Source organism: Haplochromis burtoni, unplaced genomic scaffold, assembly GCF_018398535.1.
Source record: "Haplochromis burtoni strain Fernald_Lab_line unplaced genomic scaffold, NCSU_Asbu1 Contig_288, whole genome shotgun sequence".
Lineage (NCBI taxonomy): Eukaryota > Metazoa > Chordata > Actinopteri > Cichliformes > Cichlidae > Haplochromis > Haplochromis burtoni.
The window spans coordinates 464,221-483,995 of record NW_024582649.1 but is presented as its reverse complement, the minus strand read 5'-3'; the positions used below and the strand labels follow the sequence as shown (position 1 = coordinate 483,995).

The following is a 19,775-nucleotide window of genomic DNA, read 5'->3' as shown; positions in this document are numbered from 1 at the left end:
GAGCAACAGTCCTCCAGGCTTTCGGATCGTCTTTCATTTTCAGTCAAGCCCTTATACCTGATCATTTTTAGATGACCTTTTTTTTTTAAATTTAAGCTGTTTATGCATTAAAAAGTTACCCTAGTCAAGGGATTAACTAAAACATGCCAACAATAACAAACTTTGACAGCATATATCTGCTCCAACAAGGAGCTATTAGCCAAAAACCTGCCCAATCTCAGCATGGCCTGCAGAGGAGGACAAGTGGAGGACAAAAGAAGTGAAAGGTCTGAAATCCATCTACAGGAGATCAACAGTTTTGAAAAGTCATGACCTTAAGAAACAGAAAAAAACAATCCAGCAAAGACCAGACACATGACCTGAGAGCTGCATCTGGCCCTTCAGCTGATCCGTCTTTTGTTGGTCGGAACGTCATCGGAAGCAGTCTCAATGAAAAGGTCGCTGTCAAGAAGTCATTCTTAAGAAATACAGGGAGACAAGCCAGTGACATGCCAAATTACATAAGAACTGGACCAAAAATCAACGAAAATTGGTCTTGTAGGTCAAATTGTCATCAATATGTTTAGAGGAGGTACAACAGTGGGTGTCTGTGGCCATCTGTATAACATTTCGGGGTACATTTGAGCCAGTGGTGTTAGGATCCTATCAAATCTCTTGGAAACATAAATGAAGAAACATCAGATTTTAATCCATCGTGCAATATTGAAAAGCGTCTGATTGGTTGTGGCTTCAGGTTTTGGCACGACAACGATCCCAGACACACTTCCAGTGCAGTAATAAGAATGTTTAATGTGTAATGCCACCGTCATGGATTTGCCTTACCAGAGCCTGGCCCATTATTTAAGCAGCATGGGATCATCCTGACAGAGAATGGAAGAAAAGATACCCAACATCCAAAGAGGAGCTTTGAATATTCTTTCAAGTCCTTGCAGACTATTAAAAAAATTACAACAACACTTGCCTAGTTGAGACTAATTTGAAGAACAAAGGTGGTCAAACCAAATACTGAATTTTAACCTTTTTAGAATTTTACAAACTTTGTTTTATAGCAATATATGAAGAAATGAGAGGTTTGCAGAGCATTCTGGGTTGAAGACATTTATGCACTTCAGAGACTTCTTGAATGTAGCTTGTGATATTATTATTTCTGTATTTCTTCTACCAGTGCATCAGAAGTGCTGTTAAAAAAGAGGAACATTATATTTTGAGTGGATACAACCCACAGCACTGAGTCACATCATCTTATAATCCTCAGTTAAAGTAACACTGGCAAAGCTTGAAGCCTAAACTGAAGAAGATTTTTTTTTTACCTCAAAGTTTCCCTCAACATCTGAAATCTGAGTTTCATCTTTAAAAAAGTACTAATAGGTCAAATAAGGCTGGTCTAGACTTGTATAAATAGTATAAATATAGCAAGAATGGAAATTATTTTTAATAATCTTCCCAAAAAGAACTGATAATATGCAAAAAAAAAAAAAAAGCTGCAACCCAGAGCCAAAGCTTCTAAATGTTTACTATCTCCGTTTGATTTCTTTAAGGTAAACAAGGTCTCAGGCAATATTAGCTAAAACTCATCCTGCTGATTCATTTCAAACAAACCTCATCAAGCATTCTGACTGTTGATTTCAGTGGCAATCAGACAGATGGGTCTCAAGATCAATGCTTTTGGACTACAAACATCACATCACGACTTCAAAAGATCTCTGCTCTTGCTCACTCGCTCTCTCTCTCTCTCTCTCTCTCTAACACACACACACACACACACCCTTTTCCCATGTCTAAATCTATACAATCCATTATTAACATGTTTCCTGCCAGACAAAGACACAGGTAGATGATAAAATATATTAAAAATAAAAGACATAGAAGAAAGAGTTAAATTATTGAATTTGGGTTGCTCTCATTGAAATAAAAAAGACAGAGATGGAGAGGAGAAGAATCTATATTGTGTTCTTGGGGAAGTGAGGGAAAAATCGAAGGAGAAAGTAGGTTAGAAAAGAAAGGCAAGGTGAGAGAAAGAGTGGCATCAAAGAGAGGCAGTTGAACAAAGTCAGCGACACGCCAGGAGTTGACTCATGCGACATGGGAGTGAAAAAAAAAAACCAACTAACATCAGAACACGTCACACAACTGCTCAGACACAGACTAGGAAACAAGGTGAACTTGTCGCAAGGGAGGAAGGAAGGAAGGAATGAAGGAGAGAAGTTATGGAGAAAGAAAGCGATAAAAGAAGGAAGAAAGCTATACGAAAAGTAAGTGATGGAGGAAGGGATGAAGTCGAAGGAGGGGAGAAAGAAAGAAAGTGAAGGAGGAGGAAACAAGAAAAGGCAAAAAGAGGTAGAAAAAGGAAATACTAGAAGAAAAGGTTTAAAAAAAGATGTGTAAAAGAAACATCTGAAAAGAAAGTATGGAAAGAAAGTTTTGGGAATAATTAACAAAAAAAGGAGAAAAACACAAAAAAATAAAATAAATGACCTAAGAGAGCAAAGAAAGGAGTGAAAAATTAAAACAAAAACTGAAAATATAAAACATTTAATTCTGAAAGTAACAGAAAAAAGATCGGAAGGGGAAATATAATTTATAATGTTTTGAAGCAGAAAGAAAAAAACGGAAAAACGGACAGAAAGAAGGAAAAATGAGGAGTACAGAAATAGGAAAATGGTACGGCACTGAACAAGGTCGACAACTGATAGGAAAGTGAAGTGGGAAAATAAGAAAATAACAGGAGGACAAGGAGAAGAAGAAAAACAGGGAGTCATAGAGGATGTGAGAGAGAACATGACCAAATGTGGAAGAAGGAAAAAAGGAGAGAAAGAAAAAACAGAAAAAGAAGTGTGGAAAAGACACAGGAGGAAGAATAAATGAACATACAACAGGAAAGCAGACACAGGAGAGAAGACTGAGAGAAGAAAAGGTCCAAGAGAGAGAGGAAAGCAAGAATGTGAAGTGGCAGAAGATGAAGAATGGAGAGAAGGATTCAAGGAAGAGGGAGAATAAAATTTAGGGGGATAACACACAGGAGAGGAGGAGGCGAAGGAGGATTTATGTGTTTTTAGAGCTGTCATTTTGAAGGACAGAGCAGGGGCGGAGCAGCACACATGCAACAGCTTGAATCTCTCTATCTGAATCTGCCTGGTTCTGTCATACGGTCCCTTTCATTCATGCTCACCATGTATGTTTACGTTGCCTCTACTTTTTGCATTATTCTGTTCTTATCGTCACTGCAGTAGCTATGTTCTTCATGCCTCCCATACATTTCTTATGAATATTCTGCATAGGTGAGCCAGAACAGCATCGACTTAGCTCATCCCACTCGTGATCCATCACAGCTAAAGCAACAAGTTTGACCTTGACTTTGAGCACAGTTTGGGTAAAGACCCATTAGGTCATCACTGTGATTAAATTTGATTCAATTCTAATCAGCAACAGGAAAATGAGTAGTGATCTTTTTGAATTCAAGTGGAAGGGGCAGACAATAGATGGCTCGCTGTGGCGTGAGCTCATCAGTCCTTCAACTAGATGACCAGTAGGTTTCTGTAGTCTTTATAAAACTAATGATTAAATGTCCTCAATCACTGATGTCTTTGACAGCTAGCTGCCATACTCTGGACTGTGGTGCCCTTCCTAATGGATGTTGTAAATCGGCAAGGTAAAGAAGGGAACAGATCTTGCAAAATCAGCCAGATGTAGATGATACTTTATATTGGTTGTGTATGAATAGTCTTGCATGTGATCACAGGATCCAATTGATGCATAACTCTATTCAGTGCAGCTATGTGGGCTGTGGACATTATTACAAAGAATACACTGCTGGTACCACAGTGTTACTTTTTCTTTGTTTTTCTTGTTTTTGGACTGTTTCATCAATCCAATATTCAAACTGCTGAAGGTATGAATTAGAAACCCTAACCTAACCCTAACCCTAACCTTCTACAATAGATTCCAACATGTTGCCTATTTACCATCTTCATGTTCCACCAGTACAAACTGCCAGAGGGCACACACTGCAGTAAATAACCTAAACATAACAGTGGTCTGTTATAGATTAATACAGTGAGGGGTTTGGTTTATTTCAGTATTTAAAATCATACTTTTGGGATTTCAAAATCACCCGGTACAGCATAACAACAAAGAAAGCCAGGAGGAAACAAGAAACAGTGCACACTTGTCATTTTATAACTCACCCAGGTGAAACACAGTTGCTGGCTGGATTACATTCATAAGCAATGTGCTTCTGAATGAATACCGTGGCACATTTATGAATAGCAGGAGTCGACAGGAGGTGGTGAACACAGACGAGTATACCCAACAGGCAAGAGATGCATTTTATTAGGGAGATTGTTGCCATCGTATGTTGTTTTGGGTACTGTTGCTGTTATATTTCTTAGGATGACAGTCTCAGCCAAGCAGCTTCATGTGGCTTCATCCTGTCGATGGTTTACCGGACCAGAATTCAGCCAAACTACCTCTCTGTCCTTCCAGTTTCTCCTCTTTTTTATTGTCTCACAACACTGAAAACACATATTCTCTCTCCTCATTTACACAGTCTCTTTATATCTTTTGAATGCCATCTTCCTGGTGTGTGTGTGTGTGTGTGTGTGTGTGTGTGTGTGTGTGTGTGTTTCTAAGAGAGGAAAGTGAGAATGGCTGCAATGCACATACTCTCCTCGGTACACCTGTCTCTTTTAGTTTACAACCACTCTGCTTATTTCCACACCCAAACATGCACGCAGTTAAAACAAACACATGCAACAGCAGCACACGCACACAACCTCACAAGCTCAAGCAGAGGTGTGCACATTACACAAATACGCATTCCCACATGCACATAATTAAAGTGACTGCACCAAACAAACCTTGTGTGGTAGTGTCTTGCCACACATACACACAACCGCATGAATACAGCTGTAAGCAGAGAAGACAGGTGGAGTGTATATCAAGGGCCACCCAGCTCCTACACCATTTATCTCAATTTCACCTTCTAGACACACGCAAGCACGCGTGCATTTAAGATTAAAAAAGCACATACACACAAGCTCAGCAGACATATACACATTTATATACAAATTAATAGACAAGAACCAAAGTCAAATAGACACATTTTTTACTCCCCTTTCGTTCTCCTACTTCTAACAGTTTAGTAAAATCCTGATGTTGGGTTATGTATAAATAAAAACATCTCATTTTACAACTGCCTAAAACGCACAGAGTCGTTTAAATTTGTCATTTACTGTCAAGCCGAACTTTTGGTGTTTCTAGAAGCCCTACATGGTGTTAAGCCAAGCTATAATGAGCTATTAACTGCCGTCTCCTTTCAGCTCTCTGCCCGACTCCGACACAAATCCCCCCTTTATTCTCCAGTACTGTAATCCACCACTCGCACGCACACAATAATACACAGAACTCGAGACACAATGCACCAGGCCTCAGTTCACTTCCTGGTGTCAAATCCCCTTCTTCTCACTGCTCACTTACAAAGACGGTAGAAGAGGGAAGGGTGGAGAGGATGAACTATCGAAAAAGAATAATGCAGTTTTATGGCAGTACATAAACACACGAGGATAATCAGACTGAGCTTTGACATTCATACTCACATATATAGACAGCATTTGTGAATTTGCTGTTACAGCTTTTTAAGCAGTTTATATAAAAGCAGCAATTTGGGAACCACCAATTAGTGAAGTCCTGTCTTGAAGCCTTTATTTAACCACCTTGAACCATTACCATCTCAGAGCTTTAGTGGAGTGTGTGTCAAGTAAGACGAAACAGAGGACGACTGTATGCTCATATGGTAGTGATTGACAGTCCTTGTCAATACAACCTGAAGCATGGGCTGTTACACTCCTTTTTAACTCTAAGAGGGCTGTAACTTAAAAAAAATCACTGTCATGCTATATTAAATAAGGCTTGAAATTAGTGATTTAGACCAGCGGTCCCCAACCCCCGGGCCTTGGACCGGTACTGGTCCGTGAGTCGTTTGGTACCGGGCCGCGAGAGTTGAGGCTCAGGTGTGAAATGTATGGTTTTCAGGGTTTTTATCGGTTTTCAGCGTTATTTTGTTATCGTTTTTATCGTTAACTCGGTTTTCCTGGGTCTTTTCACGTGTGTTATGAATGAATCTTCTTTTTTTCGGTACCGGTACTAGTTTTATTTTGTTGTATTTATCCGCGACACCTTAAAGGCCGGTCCGTGAAAATATTGTCGGGCATAAACCGGTCCGTGGCCCAAAAAAGGTTGGAGACCGCTGATTTAGACCATAATCCCATCAGGAAAGTGTTCACACAGAAGTGAAGCCTGTAATATTTGTTTTCTCCCTGACTTCTATACAATCAAATTTATTTGAGCAATGAAATGAGTCGGCCAACAAGATGCAAGTTATTAGAAAAAAATGCCAGTTAAAGACACTTCTGCATTGGCTTCAGTTGGCTTCTTAAAATTAACATTATCTGGTTAAAACAAAACCAGGAAAACCAGAAACGGCTACAATGTCATAAAAACAAAAACAAGTAGTTTGCATCGAAAATCAAAGGACTTAAAAAGGTGCAAATCATGACATTAATGAAACTGTTCTGTCTCTTCTGTGTTGACTTTAGGGTCATTTTATAGAACATTTTGTGCCCAGCCAGTTGCCTGAAAATGTTAAGGTCCATAGCTAATTGCTGTGAAATTGTAGCTTCATATATTATATACTTTTCAACACACACACACACACACACACACACACACATATATTAGGGGTGCAACGATATTCGTATCGATATTGAACCGTTCGATACAGTGCTTTTGGTTCGGTACGCATATGTATCGAACAATACAAAATTTTTAATTTATTTTATCAACTTTCCTTCTGACGATGCTGTCTGTGTTGAGCGCTCAGTGGATCTGCGCTCGACAGTGCAGCCTAGGCGGAGTAGTCGAACGCAGATTCACTGAGCGCAGGGCAAGCTAGCGAGACAGAAGTTAAGCTCTCCTTGCAACATGGCAAATTGAACCTCCCCCACCCTCATTCAGATCTGGCGTTTGGAACTATTTTGGTTTTCATGTGACGTATGACCCTGAAGGTAAGCGCGTCATGGACTAAAGTAAAACAGTATGTTGGATGTGCCACGCAATGCTCAATTACATGGGTGGGAGCTAGTGTGTTAGCGCAGTTAGCTCGTTAACGTGTTGGCCGTCCAGCCCCACGCACGGGGCGATCCGCGGTAGCTCGTTAACGGAGATTTGCCGTGTTGTGGCGTTTAACGTATTCAGATTAACGCTGACAGCACTAGTGGGAACACAACGAATATGACTGCACATTTACGCCGACATCATCCTAGTGCAAAGACAAGTGGAAGCAGACAAAAACAACAAGCACGCATGCTACAAACTTTACCCGAGTCATTTAGACAGCCGTTAGCACATGATTCTCCTTATGGGGACCTGATATGTTTAATATGCTGCTGAGAATATAGCCCAGAAGAAGCGTATAGTATAGCTTTTATTTTGGAAAGAGCCATTTCTCTGTAATAAACTCTCTTTTCCAAAGATGAGTGATTTCTCGATCAGATAGATTTATTATTTTATCCCTTTGTTGTTTCAGCAACATTAAATTTAAAAACTGTACTTTTGAGTTAAAATATATATTTATAATTTTAATAAATGACAAATTAAAAAGGCATGAACATTTTTTTGTATCGAAAAAATATCGAACCGTGACACCAAAGTATCGAACCGAACCGAACCGTGAATTTTGTGTATCGTTGCACCCCTAATATATATATATATATATATATATTATAATATATATATATATAACAAGATGGAAATAGTGCATACACATATTTAAGTGGTCTGTTGACCCACTCCCAGTATGATTTTTGGCACTTTTGACATTTGAGGTAATGTTTGAACACGGAAATCTCAACTATTAAAGATAAAGGCCTGAAAGTTTCACTGGTTTTTCTTAACATCAAAATCAATCACAATCTGTCATTTGGGTACAGGCACATCAGAAAATCTCTGGATTTTGGCTTTCAAGTCATCCTGCAATGTTTCATATTTAAGCACACACTAATGAAAATTACAAAAGCCAAATTGTGACAATATCTCAATGACATATAGTTGAATTTCACAATAATTCAAATAGAGCATGTGGAATACTTTATTATATGAACTTCTTAGATAGAAAAATGAAGAAAAGGCTATATTCTTTCAACTGCCATTGTTAATTAATCATATATAACAAATTGTGGAACAACAACAAAAACTTCAGTAGGTCGTCTATTTGAATCTGAAGAGAAGTTTTATTCTAGTGACCTATTCTACTACTATCCTACTGCCCTGGAGGTCTCTTAACCTGCATTATAAGACTTCCAGTAGGTTTTACAAATGGAAGGTAGAGTAGGTCTCAAAAAGGAAAAATAGTTACATATTTAACAAAGTTCATTATTTTTGCAGTTATAATTTGCACGCTATCTGGAAATCCTAGAATTGTTTACTAATATTTTTTTTTTGTCACTGAACTTATATTTGCTCAGTCCAGCATAAAAGGTTAAATAGCAGTTTTGTTTTTCTCAGAGTAGAGCCGCTGATCCTCCACATCGAAAGGAGCCAGTTGAGGTGGTTCGGGCATCTGACAAGGATGCCTCCTGGGCGGCTCCTGGGTGAGGTGTTCTGGGCAGGGAGGGAGGCCTGGGCTGCTCTGCTCAGGCTGCTGCCCCCATGACCCAGCCCCGGATAAGCGGATGTGAATACGTGGATGGGTGGATGGTTTGTTTACTTTTTTGTGTTTTTTATGAGTGTGCGTTCAAATATAGATTTTCCTATTTATTGGTCCAACATTACAGATCCTGGTTTATTTTAATGGTAAGAAAGATCAGTGAAAATTTCAGGCATTTTTTATAGTTTTTGAGATATTCATGTTCAAAAATTGTTTCAAATGTCAAAGTGTAAAAAAAATGTTGGAACTAGACCATTTTTCAAAAACATATCTTGAAAACGTGTATTTTTTCAATATATGTAAAAAGTTTCACAGCAAACATCTTTGCCCAGACTTTGAACCATGAAACTTTCAGGCAAATTGGAGATGGTGGAGCAGAAGGCCCACATTCACTTTGGATGTTATGACGCTTTGTTCATTTTTTCTAGTTAGTTCAAAATAATATTTGATGGCATAGTAAATTCCTTGTTGCTGACCTGTGGGAAATAGATGTACAATTCCCAGAAAATGACTAAATGAAATGCAATTTTTGGATGCAGAACATTAACCCTGGGTGATACTTTGATACCTGGCTTTAGCAAATAAGTCATTTTGGGGTATCAGTTCAACTTTTCTCTAGAAGTAGGAGTTCTTTACAACAGTGATGCAACCAATGCCCAACCAGATGCAGCTGTTCAGTTTTTCCAAAACTGACAATATGTATGACTGTCTGCATGGAATTCATCATAGTTATTCTTATGCAACATAATACGTCAGGTAAAATGAGGCCAGAGGATCCCTGATGCCAGAAATTGAGTTGGGTGCCAGCACAAGTGAATCAAAGCAAAAATGTCTTCCAAAGAACCAGTCACATCAGTGCTGGAAGTCGTTCCATTTTAAGGCCTATCCTGGAATGAAATTGAATGGAACAAGTTGAATTGGTGATCCTTACGTCTTTAACGTCTTAGAAAATCAGCTGCAAATTAAATGGCAATGCATGAAAACGAACGTACATCCCTTCCTTTTAAGACAAATCTGTATATGAACCAACAACAATAAAACAACAGTAAAAAGGGTTTGGCAATCCATTCAAACCACTCTTTGTCGATGACACACGCACACGCACACACACACACACACACACACACACACACACACACACACACACACAGGGAAGTTATACTACTGGTTTTGCTACTGCTACTGCTACAAGGAGCACACACAAACGTTACCATGGTGAGGAGGTATGCTGCTGGCCGGCCAGGTGAAGGGTCTTGGGCCGGGCGGCGGAGCAGCTGCCTGCATTAGCTGGCCGCTCCCAGTAGGGGTCACTGCGAAACACACACAAAAAAACGTGAAGAGGTTCTTTAACGACAGCCACATGAAAAAAGGAGAAGAAGAAGAAGTGGGAGTAAAAACAAGACTTAAATGAAGAATAAGAGGGAGAAAACAGGAAAATCAAATGAACAAAGACAAAAACGTAGGAACAGAGCATAGGAACCAAAGACAAAATAACCATACAAAGCACAGTGCAAATGTCATGGAAAATCAGAGAATTAGATGCAAAATATATTCTGCAGATAAGCAGTAGGTAAATGATAATTTGGCAGTTCATGTGAAAAAATAATGAAAGATTGGGCATTTCCAGCTCAGTGGACAACAAACTGTGGATCTCTCAGTCTCAAGTCTATATGAAAATAACACTCAAAAAAGAATCCAAATACTTTGTTTAATTACCCATAAACAGGCAGCTGCGATAGCTGCGGGAATATCTTTAACATAGAGGGTCCTGCAGATGTGATGTAATATGGCGATATCTGTGTGAACTGGGGGTAGCACACTCAGCATTATCAGGACCACAAATGCTATCAGCACCCATGTGAAAAAGGTTGCTATAAATGATATATGGTGCAAATATTAAATATACTATGTCAACTTATGTGATATTTCCCCCCCAAAAATAAGTTTAGTACTTAAAAGCACAATATTTACCTATGAAAGAATAGACATCTCAGAAAGCAATAAATGTAGGCTACACACTTATACATGTGGTACTGGCTAACAGGAAAACTAAATTTCCATAACAGATGTTTTCCATAACAAGTTAACGATAAGTTGGTAACTTTGCTGCAAAAATATTACCGTACTGGCATTGAATCACGGTGTGTGATGACTTACTACTCTGTTATTTAACCGCCACAAACAATCCAGCATCAGCACAGCAGAGTAAATTAATGTACTTCAGTAATACAGTGCGAGTTTATCTGCAAACTTTACTTCCCTTAACACGAGTCACTTTGGGGTTTTGTAGCTTCTTCTTTCAGGCATTGGAAGAGCGACTCACTGAGTCAACAGATGCAGTCAGTCTGTTTTTACTTTGTTGCATGAACAACTGGAGGCAGACAAACTGTTTAATTCATTTATTTACCCGTCTTTTTTATTCTTTTTTTTAATCTCCTTCTGCTGCTGCTTCTCCACTTTCCATGCATTTGAGATTAGCTAGCTTAGCTAGCTCCACAGTGAAGCTGCGTTACTTCCTCGTCTTACACGTGTTTCATCAAGTTTGTTGCTGATCTGAATGCGTGACTGAAGTTTGAAAGTTTGACATGTGATCAAACTGCTTCCTGTGTGTCAGTGACATACTTTTTTAGGATCTACTTAAAAAAAGGCACAACACGTATTTCACTATAGAATGTGCAAAGATGGTCCAGTCATCCATTTTCTGCTGCTTATCTGGGACCAGTTTGCAGAGGCAGCAAGCACAGAGCCATAGACTTTCCTGTGTGTCATGACTAACCCTCCTCAATCCGCCTGTCAATCCCTCGCGGCTCTCACTTGTGAACAAGACCCACACATACTTAAACTATTCCACTTGGGCCACCAACTCACCTATTTTCTAAATAAAACCCCCCAAATCTAACTGCCACACAGGGCAATTACTTACAGTCTTTCTTACAGTGTTAACATCATGTACCCTCTACAAGAAGCCACACTAATAAAGGGGAGACAAAACTGTAAAGTTGGATGATAAAGGTTAAAAAAAAAAAAAGTATGACAGCGAAAGGTTTTTAAATCACACTCAAGTGCAAACATTTACATTCAAGGGGGCTTTAAATATGCCACAAAACAATGTGGCAACACATATTTAACACTATTTAACACTCTTTTGTTTGCTTAGAATATAATCGCTTATTTCAGATGTATTTCAAGATGTATCTCCCACCATGACTGGTCGCCTAAAACTTCCCACCCTTGGAAACAGTCAAAAAAAACAAAAACTAACCTGCAGTTTGGTGGCAGATTTTATTTATTTATTTATTTTCTTTTTGAAAAGCTAAATGTTGCCGATTGGGACTCAACGGGCAGGCAAAGTGACACCGGAGTCAAATACAAAATACAAAGCAGCCCCAAAGTGACTGTCTATAAACAGTGAATTATTTGAATTTTACACACCCACCAAAGACAGGCTGTCAAAACCCATGCCGGAATGGATTTTTCATACTGAGAAAGGGAGCGAGGGAGAGCCAAGGAGAATAAAAGAGAGAAGGAAAAAAAAACAGGAGGCAGAAAGAGGGAGAGAGACTCTGGAAGACACAGGAAGGAGGAGGAGAGAGCGAGAGGGAGACGCAGTGAAGCGATGCTGGCTTGCAGGAGAACATTAGCTGCACTGTGTAGCGCACCATAAAACCATTGACATTGTCGGTCTTGCTTTGTGGACAAGTATTATTGTAAAACACAGTTTTCTGAGGCGAGCCGGCCGCTATTGTTCTTGTCAGAGGGTGAAGCGAGGGCACCGCCGGCATAACTTATTTCAGTTTAAAGCTACCGGAGAAGGCAGCGAGAGTTGGTTTTCAAATTAAACGACTGCGATGTAAGTCCAGAGATTGTATTACTTTTAGATTTGATCTCTCGATGCATGACTAGGAAACAGATCGCTTCTGTTGTGGGGGAAGGGGAAAAAACAAAACAATAAAAGATAAGAAGAGCGCTGTCATCTGCAAGAAGAAAAGCAGGTTTGTTCTGTCACTGAGGTCGGTGTACTTTGTTGATTATACAGCAGGCTTTAAGCAGGTTTCAAGAGACACAGAGTCTGACTCGGCACAGAGACTACTATGTTAAGTTCCAGTCCATGTAACGGGCACGAGAAGATTCTAGGAGTTTTGTGCAATGTGTTGTGTCATGACTCACATTATATATTAAAAACAACAGGAGTAAAATATGACATCTGCCTGCTCCAAATCTCTTAGGGTAAATGAAAAGCTGCTTTACTCAGTTGTCCTTGTGATTGCCTTTGCTTGATGGATATTCTTAAAACCTGTAAACATTTATCTCGGTGACACTGAGTCCATCAATTTCTTTGGAGTTTTCACTTGTCAAGGTCATTGACTCTGATCTCATCAATATCCTTATACAAGCAGGGAATCAAATGGTTCTTAATAATGTAAATGCATCACTGTAGTTCAATACAAGTGATGCTTGTATTGAACTACAAGTGATGGAGGTCTGGAATGCTGCAGAGCCTTTTAGCGTCTTTTAGCTCCTAATTTTGGTAAATATACTCTTTTTTGCTTCTAGTCTTTTCATCAAACAGTCTCTAATAAACCTTCTTCATGTGCTCAACATCAGACTGCAGTTAAGCAGTTAAGGACGAATGACTGAAGAAAGAGAAAATGTAATTACATACCACAGCTAAATGAAAAGTCACTGTTGACTTGCTGTAGACAATGTATGTTTTATTTCACTTGCATGTCTTTTTTGCACACTTTTGACTTACAAGGCTTTGAAAATATGTGTTTGTCTATATGGCCAATTTAAAAGGTGATAAGAGAGTAGCCAGCTAGAAGCATGTGTGACTTTTAATGCTAATAACGCTCAAGAATTTGTCCATCAATTCCATGAATAAGAATCAGAAAACATGTATCCTTAGTTTTGTGTTTTTGTTAGCACTGTAGCACTTCCTGGTTTGGACCCAATCAGAAGACCAGAATGAAAAGCTTTTTTTTCCACAGATACTTTTATTCGAGATCCTACCTGCACAGTTTCAGTGAACAATATTGCTCAACTCAGAAAATCATAGTAAAAAAGTTGCACAATGTTTTCAGACTGAATGTAATCCCAGATAAAACAACAACTATACGTGACTGGTTTTCAGACCCACCAATAACAATTCAGTCTGGTACTGTAGCTACAAGTGAATGTAGAATAAGCTTACCCCTCCTGTTATATTATTTCATCAGCTGGTACAATCCAGAGAGTGTAGCCAATCATCAACAAATTGACATACATGTGCCAAAAAAATGAACTTTTTCTCTTATTTCTTCAACAAAAGTAACTATTAGTCCTTTCTATTTCTTTCTTTTTTTCTTTCTTTCTTTTTTACATTTTGAAAGTTTTAGCAAGATTGTTAATTGTTTATAATATCTCTCACACCATACAATTCCCAGGCTGACCAAATGCTGACATTTTGTCCCAGACACTGGAATATCAGAGATACACATGAGGTGTTGTTTGGCGTCAGCGCCACACCAGCTGCGGCAATATTAGACACCGAGTGACATATGGAGTAGCATATGGGCTGTCTCATGTTCGAAACTGTGACAAAGTCGAGAGATTGAGAAAGGTTGGTTATTGACGGTATAAATCAGATCACTCAGAAAACCAGATTTTGAATCCCATTACTTTTTTATTGTTTCACCTTCCCTCCACTGTAGTGAGGTTTACGTTGTGATAAGGAAAGGTTTGCATTAAAATAGAATAGTAGATTATCAAAAATGAGATTTCTACACGATATCAGCCATGGTTCGGGCTAACAACAACCGGGCTATGGTGCTTCTGTTAAGACAAAGGCAGAATTTACTACGCATGATGAAAATGATGCAAAAAAGGGGGGGAGGGTGATCCTTTCCATGTTTTTTATGTGAGATTAACCCTTTAAGACCTACCATAGAACCAAGTCCGCCAGAGCTTATAGTATATTTTTACATGCTGTGGAGCCATTTTTTGGAGCATTTCAAGTTGCTATACATCAATACAACCATTATAGCCCAAATTTTAATAATATGTCTGCATTAAGTGCATAGTAATTACATAAATTGCAAAAAAGTGCAATAAACTACAAAAAAATTAAAATCGTTTTTGTTTTTTTAACATATATTTCTAGTTAGAGAAATTTAAGAGGCTTATCCCTCAAAACTGTAAATACAAAAAAGTTGCACAAACTAGTTTCCCACCAAGGAAATTTATTTTAAGTGTCTTCATAGTTTTATTTTTGAGATACACCAATTTTCATATATCCATCCATCCATCTTCGTCCGCTTTATCCGAGGCCGGGTCGCGGGGGCAGCAGCCTAAGCAGAGAAGCCCAGACCTCCCTCTGCCCCAGCCACCCCTCCAGCTTATCCGGGGGAACACCAGGCGTTCCCAGGCCAGCCGAGAGATATAATCTCTCCAGCGTGTCCTGGGTCTGCCCCGGGGCCTCCTCCCGGTGGGACATGCCTGGAACACCTCACCCAGGAGGCGCCCAGGGGGCATCCTTGTCAGATGCCCGAACCACCTCAGCTGGCTCCTTTCGATGTGGAGCAGCAGCTGCTCTACTCTGAGCCCCTCCCGGATGGCCGAACTTCTCACCCTATCTCTAAGGGAGAGGCCAGCCACCCTTCGGAGGAAGCTCATTTCTGCCGCTTGTATCCGCGATCTCGTTCTTTCGGTCACTACCGGTTTCATATGCAAAAAAAATTATTGCGCTAGCTTACGTGGTTGCAGAGCTACCAGGATTTAAAAATAGTTACGCAAAATGGAGCGTGTCCGCTCCGACCGGCTTTAAAGGGTTAAGGGACTCGGACTGTCTGCACTGTATGTGAGTTTTGAAGGGAAAAAAGAGTTTTGAGAAAATGCACTGACTTTATTTAACAGGTACAATCAGTGGAAATGAGGTGGAAATGAATTTGTGCATGATACTGCTGAGTGGGTGAAATTTACTGCATAATGTAATACTTCAAAGTCAAGAAAAATTGAACTTGGGAATTTTTATCAGAGTGTCAAGAAACACTTCACTTTATGAATTATTTTATAAGCTTAAACTTTTTTTTCTTAAATGTGTTAACAAGGACTTACCTAATGACTATTAATGAATGTTTCCCCTGTAATTAGTATACAAAATAGTGTAGGCCTTTTTGGTGGTACACCAAGACCCTTAAAAGAGGTGGTGCCAAATAAGTCAACACACAAACATGTCAAAGTCCTCAGGATCCTAACAGCGCCTCAAAAAGTCTCAGTCAGGTATTCTTTACATGAATACTCCTGCTTTTGCTCCTCCTTCAATATATAATATACAGTTAACGGATTCAGCTTCATCCCAAGAGTACCTGGGCTCCACCTTAGGGTATATTCACATTAGACTATGTGCCGGATGCACAGCCAATCACTATGTACCGCTGAATACAGTGCAGCTGGACGCAGGTATGGTGTGATTATCACCATGTTCACTATATATTGCCTTCATCACTGACAGCTGATTCCATAAAAATTGCTTTGTTAAGACATTAACAAATATGTGAGAGAGGACAGTGTGCCACCATTTCTAGTCCAGTATAGGAAGAACACTCATGATCGGCTCGGTACATTTGAGGTGGGTTAGGTGTTACAGGCAACATCTCGGGACATGCATAATCCTCACTTTTCTATTTTTGCTGCTCACCTTCATTTTATATCCTTAAATCTTTCTTTCGTCTTTTCTTTTTTTTCATATCGTTGTATCTTTACTCCTCATTCAAACAATCAAGCCAATCCTTTGCTTCCCATTAGTCTCTATTACAACTCCTCCAATCTTACATATCTTACTGTCCACATTCCTCTTTCAATTCAGGAACAATTTTTTGCAGTCAAACTTACATCTATAAAGTCACCTTTTAGCCCTTCTTCCTTCCATCTTTTTCTCCGGATATTCCTGTGCTACATTTTTTTCTTCTGACCCTCATCCTTGTGCCCAACTAACCTGCTTTTACATGCACGTCTTTTTGTCCATCTTAACACAGTGGCCTCTTTCTCACATCCTTAAAAATCTTATTCCAGTCTTTCTTTTTCTCTTTACCTAAATTGTTGCGTTTCACTCCATCCTTCCCTTCTCTCTCACTTTTCTCTCTTTTTTTATCCATTCATTCCTGAATGTTGCCTTCAGGTTTCTTGCTGTCATTTTGGAAAGTAGACGGAGTAACCGTGCTGCATCAAACACGAGCACAGAAAATCAACTATATGCGTACGCATTAAATAACCAGTACAACTTTAGGCACACACTAATGGCGCAGCACCTCACAGAGACGTGCACTTACATTGTGTCACACACCAACATGCACAAGCAGAAATTCAATAACCTGAGTATAAACACATTTGCTGGCTCACGCACACCAGTGCATGCACGCACAAAGACAGACTCATGGGTAAATGCACACTGAGATGCACGTAAGCAAGTAAACAAACACACTCTCGCACACGCGAGGTGCAGACACACACTCCATCAGGCCAAAATGGCAGTGGTGGGAGGCAGTACAATGGGTATTGCTGGGCGCCGGCAGAGCTAAATTGCAGACAGCGAAGGGGAGATCTGGGCCATTTTTCAAGGCCGACTATATATTACAAATTGGCTACCAGGGCATTGTCTGCGAATGCACACACATACACACACACACTTGTGCGCGTACACACACGCAAGTGAAAAAAAATAATCCTGGCTTGTCCTATTGTAGCCCGCAGAGCCGCAGAAATCTGCCCTTTTCCCTCTTTTTCAACAATTTCCTCGGAATAAACCATGTGATTGAAAATGTGTCAGTTTAGCGAGCAGCGGCGTCACCACACACAAATACACATGAAATAAAAAATGTATAAAAATCACAGAGACACCACAGACACACACACTCCAGCTTCCTGCTTACACACTGTAACCTCTCTGTTTGGTACGAGAATGTTTAAACACTTCCAGGGCAGGGTCAAATCTGCCCCTTTTGGAATATACACACACACACACACACACACACACACACACACACACACACACACACACACACACACACACACACAAAGAGACTATAAACACACATATGACATACAATATCACGAACAGAAACACACTTTCTCCCTAGCTGGTTCGAATGTTTTGGTCCAGGTTTAGTCAGTCAGTCATGCTTCAGTACAGCAGTTAAGCTGAAGGAGGTTTGGACTCCTAAACTAAATCCCTTCCCACACTCAGTGTTTCAGGCTGAGTGTAAGATATGTGTGTTCTTCAAAGGAGAACTGTTGCACTCCAGCTGCCGGTGCTGGCTTTTTTCTGGGACTCTGCTAAAGTGCTCCATGATTTCAGTTGAAAAAAATTCTTCTGTGTGCGGTGCCTGTATGCACATACCCCGAGATGTGTCCTGACATGACAACATAAGTGATTCCACTCTCATTGATATAACAGAGGGGCATGATTTGAAAACAAAAGCTGTTTGAAATCCAATGTTTGGGCCAGTCTGAAGCCTGCTGAGATTATTTGTACAAACTCGGATATCATTATTTGAAATTCTTCCCATGTTTGATCCACCACTGGAACAGTACGGGCGCAAATAAGGAGAACAGTAACAGCTCCCCTTCCACTGTTATCATTATAAAGATCTGTTTGAGCCACAGCTAGCTGTTCTGTGTGTCCCTGTAATGGCCTGTTTCTACTACTGCTTGAGTATAAAAACATAGATATATGTCAATTAAATATTTTTTTGTATTATTATTTTTAACCCTCCGTAACCTCCAAAGGTTAGCGTTCATGTTTAGTAAGTGTAGGCTCTCAGTGCACTGGTTACCTCAGCTGTCAAAATACCAGGGGTGAAGCCTCTTGAGGAGGCAGTAAAAAGTGTTTAAAAGGGACCTTCACAGACTCAAATGAGGCTGATGAGTCTGTGAAGCTCAATTCTGACCAATGATGGTAATACTGAAGTTAGCTGCTGAGGATATCCTGAACTTCTTGGCAGGCACTGAGGTTTTTGCTGCTGTTAGCTGGTGTTACTGAAACGTTCTTTGCTGTGGATCTAATGTTGTCAAATGAATAAGGAAATTAGCAAATAAATTGCCATACAATGTGTAAATGATGTGTCAAACAATAAAGTTATCCTTATGCAAGTGTTGTTGGAGCTTTAACCGATCCAGACTTTATGCTCTTCTCCATTCACCTTGGATGTAGAGAAGTTTTGCCAGAAACCTCTACTCTGTTTCACACATCTAAAAATTGTAATTTGAGCTTGTAGTTTCTTTTCCCCTCAGATCTGCTGTTACCTGCATTGAGCTAAAGTTTGCACTGGAGCTTCAAAAAGTGACAGCTTTGACTAACCATCCAAATTCTAGGAGGATAAAACGAATGATAAGTGCTATGATCAGATATAAGAAGTCGCTGACGTGCTCTCTGTTTATATGAAGGTTATTTTCTGCTCAGTTTATAGAGGGTGACACGTGTAGGCATACACGCAGAGACGGTTAATCCATGTACGGACACATGAGGTGCTGACACAGTCTCAAATGTTCCTTTGAGTGAGAAATGGCCTTTTTATAATGTCATCGCTCTTAACCTTGAAAAATAATTTGTCCTCACAAAGATTCACATGCAAATATCACACATGCAGATGCACACGCTGGCACACAGGTGCACAAACAGTGTGTAAACTGAACCCTCAGTGGCAGACTTGCACCTGCACTCCACCACAACAACACACATCTCTATCTGTTCTTCCTGACATGTCGGCCTCCCTCCACGGCGGAGAGCTGAACAGGTCTAAAGATACCATTCACTCACACTTCTCGGTTCACCATATAACAAACAATACATACAATACCGCTGACATAGTGTGTTTATGATCGGCAATAAAGAGTTGAAAAGTTTTTCCTCATGTATAAACCCACAAGAATTTTGTTAAATAGTTAAATGATTAATGTCTTTCATGGGTTGATCTGCTTTATTCCCCATGGTATACTGGTTACCAGCTACATTATTATTATTATTATTATTATTATTATTATTATTATTATTATTATTATTATTATTATTATTATTATTATTATTATTATTATTATTATT

At 39.6% G+C, this 19,775-nt stretch overlaps 1 protein-coding gene across 3 annotated transcripts in view; it reads right to left on the bottom strand.

Annotated features, from left to right (window-relative positions):
* Positions 1-19,775, bottom strand: part of LOC102310091 (neuronal PAS domain-containing protein 3) — a 358,526-nt gene that overhangs the window by 253,482 nt on the left and 85,269 nt on the right. For 2 of the 3 annotated variants that reach the window (XM_005941008.3, XM_014339622.2), the window contains one exon: positions 9,913-10,011. The exons of the other annotated variant lie outside the window; for it this stretch is intronic. In XM_005941008.3, the coding sequence (XP_005941070.2) occupies positions 9,913-10,011 (99 nt within the window). The remainder of the gene's footprint in view (positions 1-9,912; positions 10,012-19,775) is intronic. 3 annotated transcript variants of the gene reach the window in all.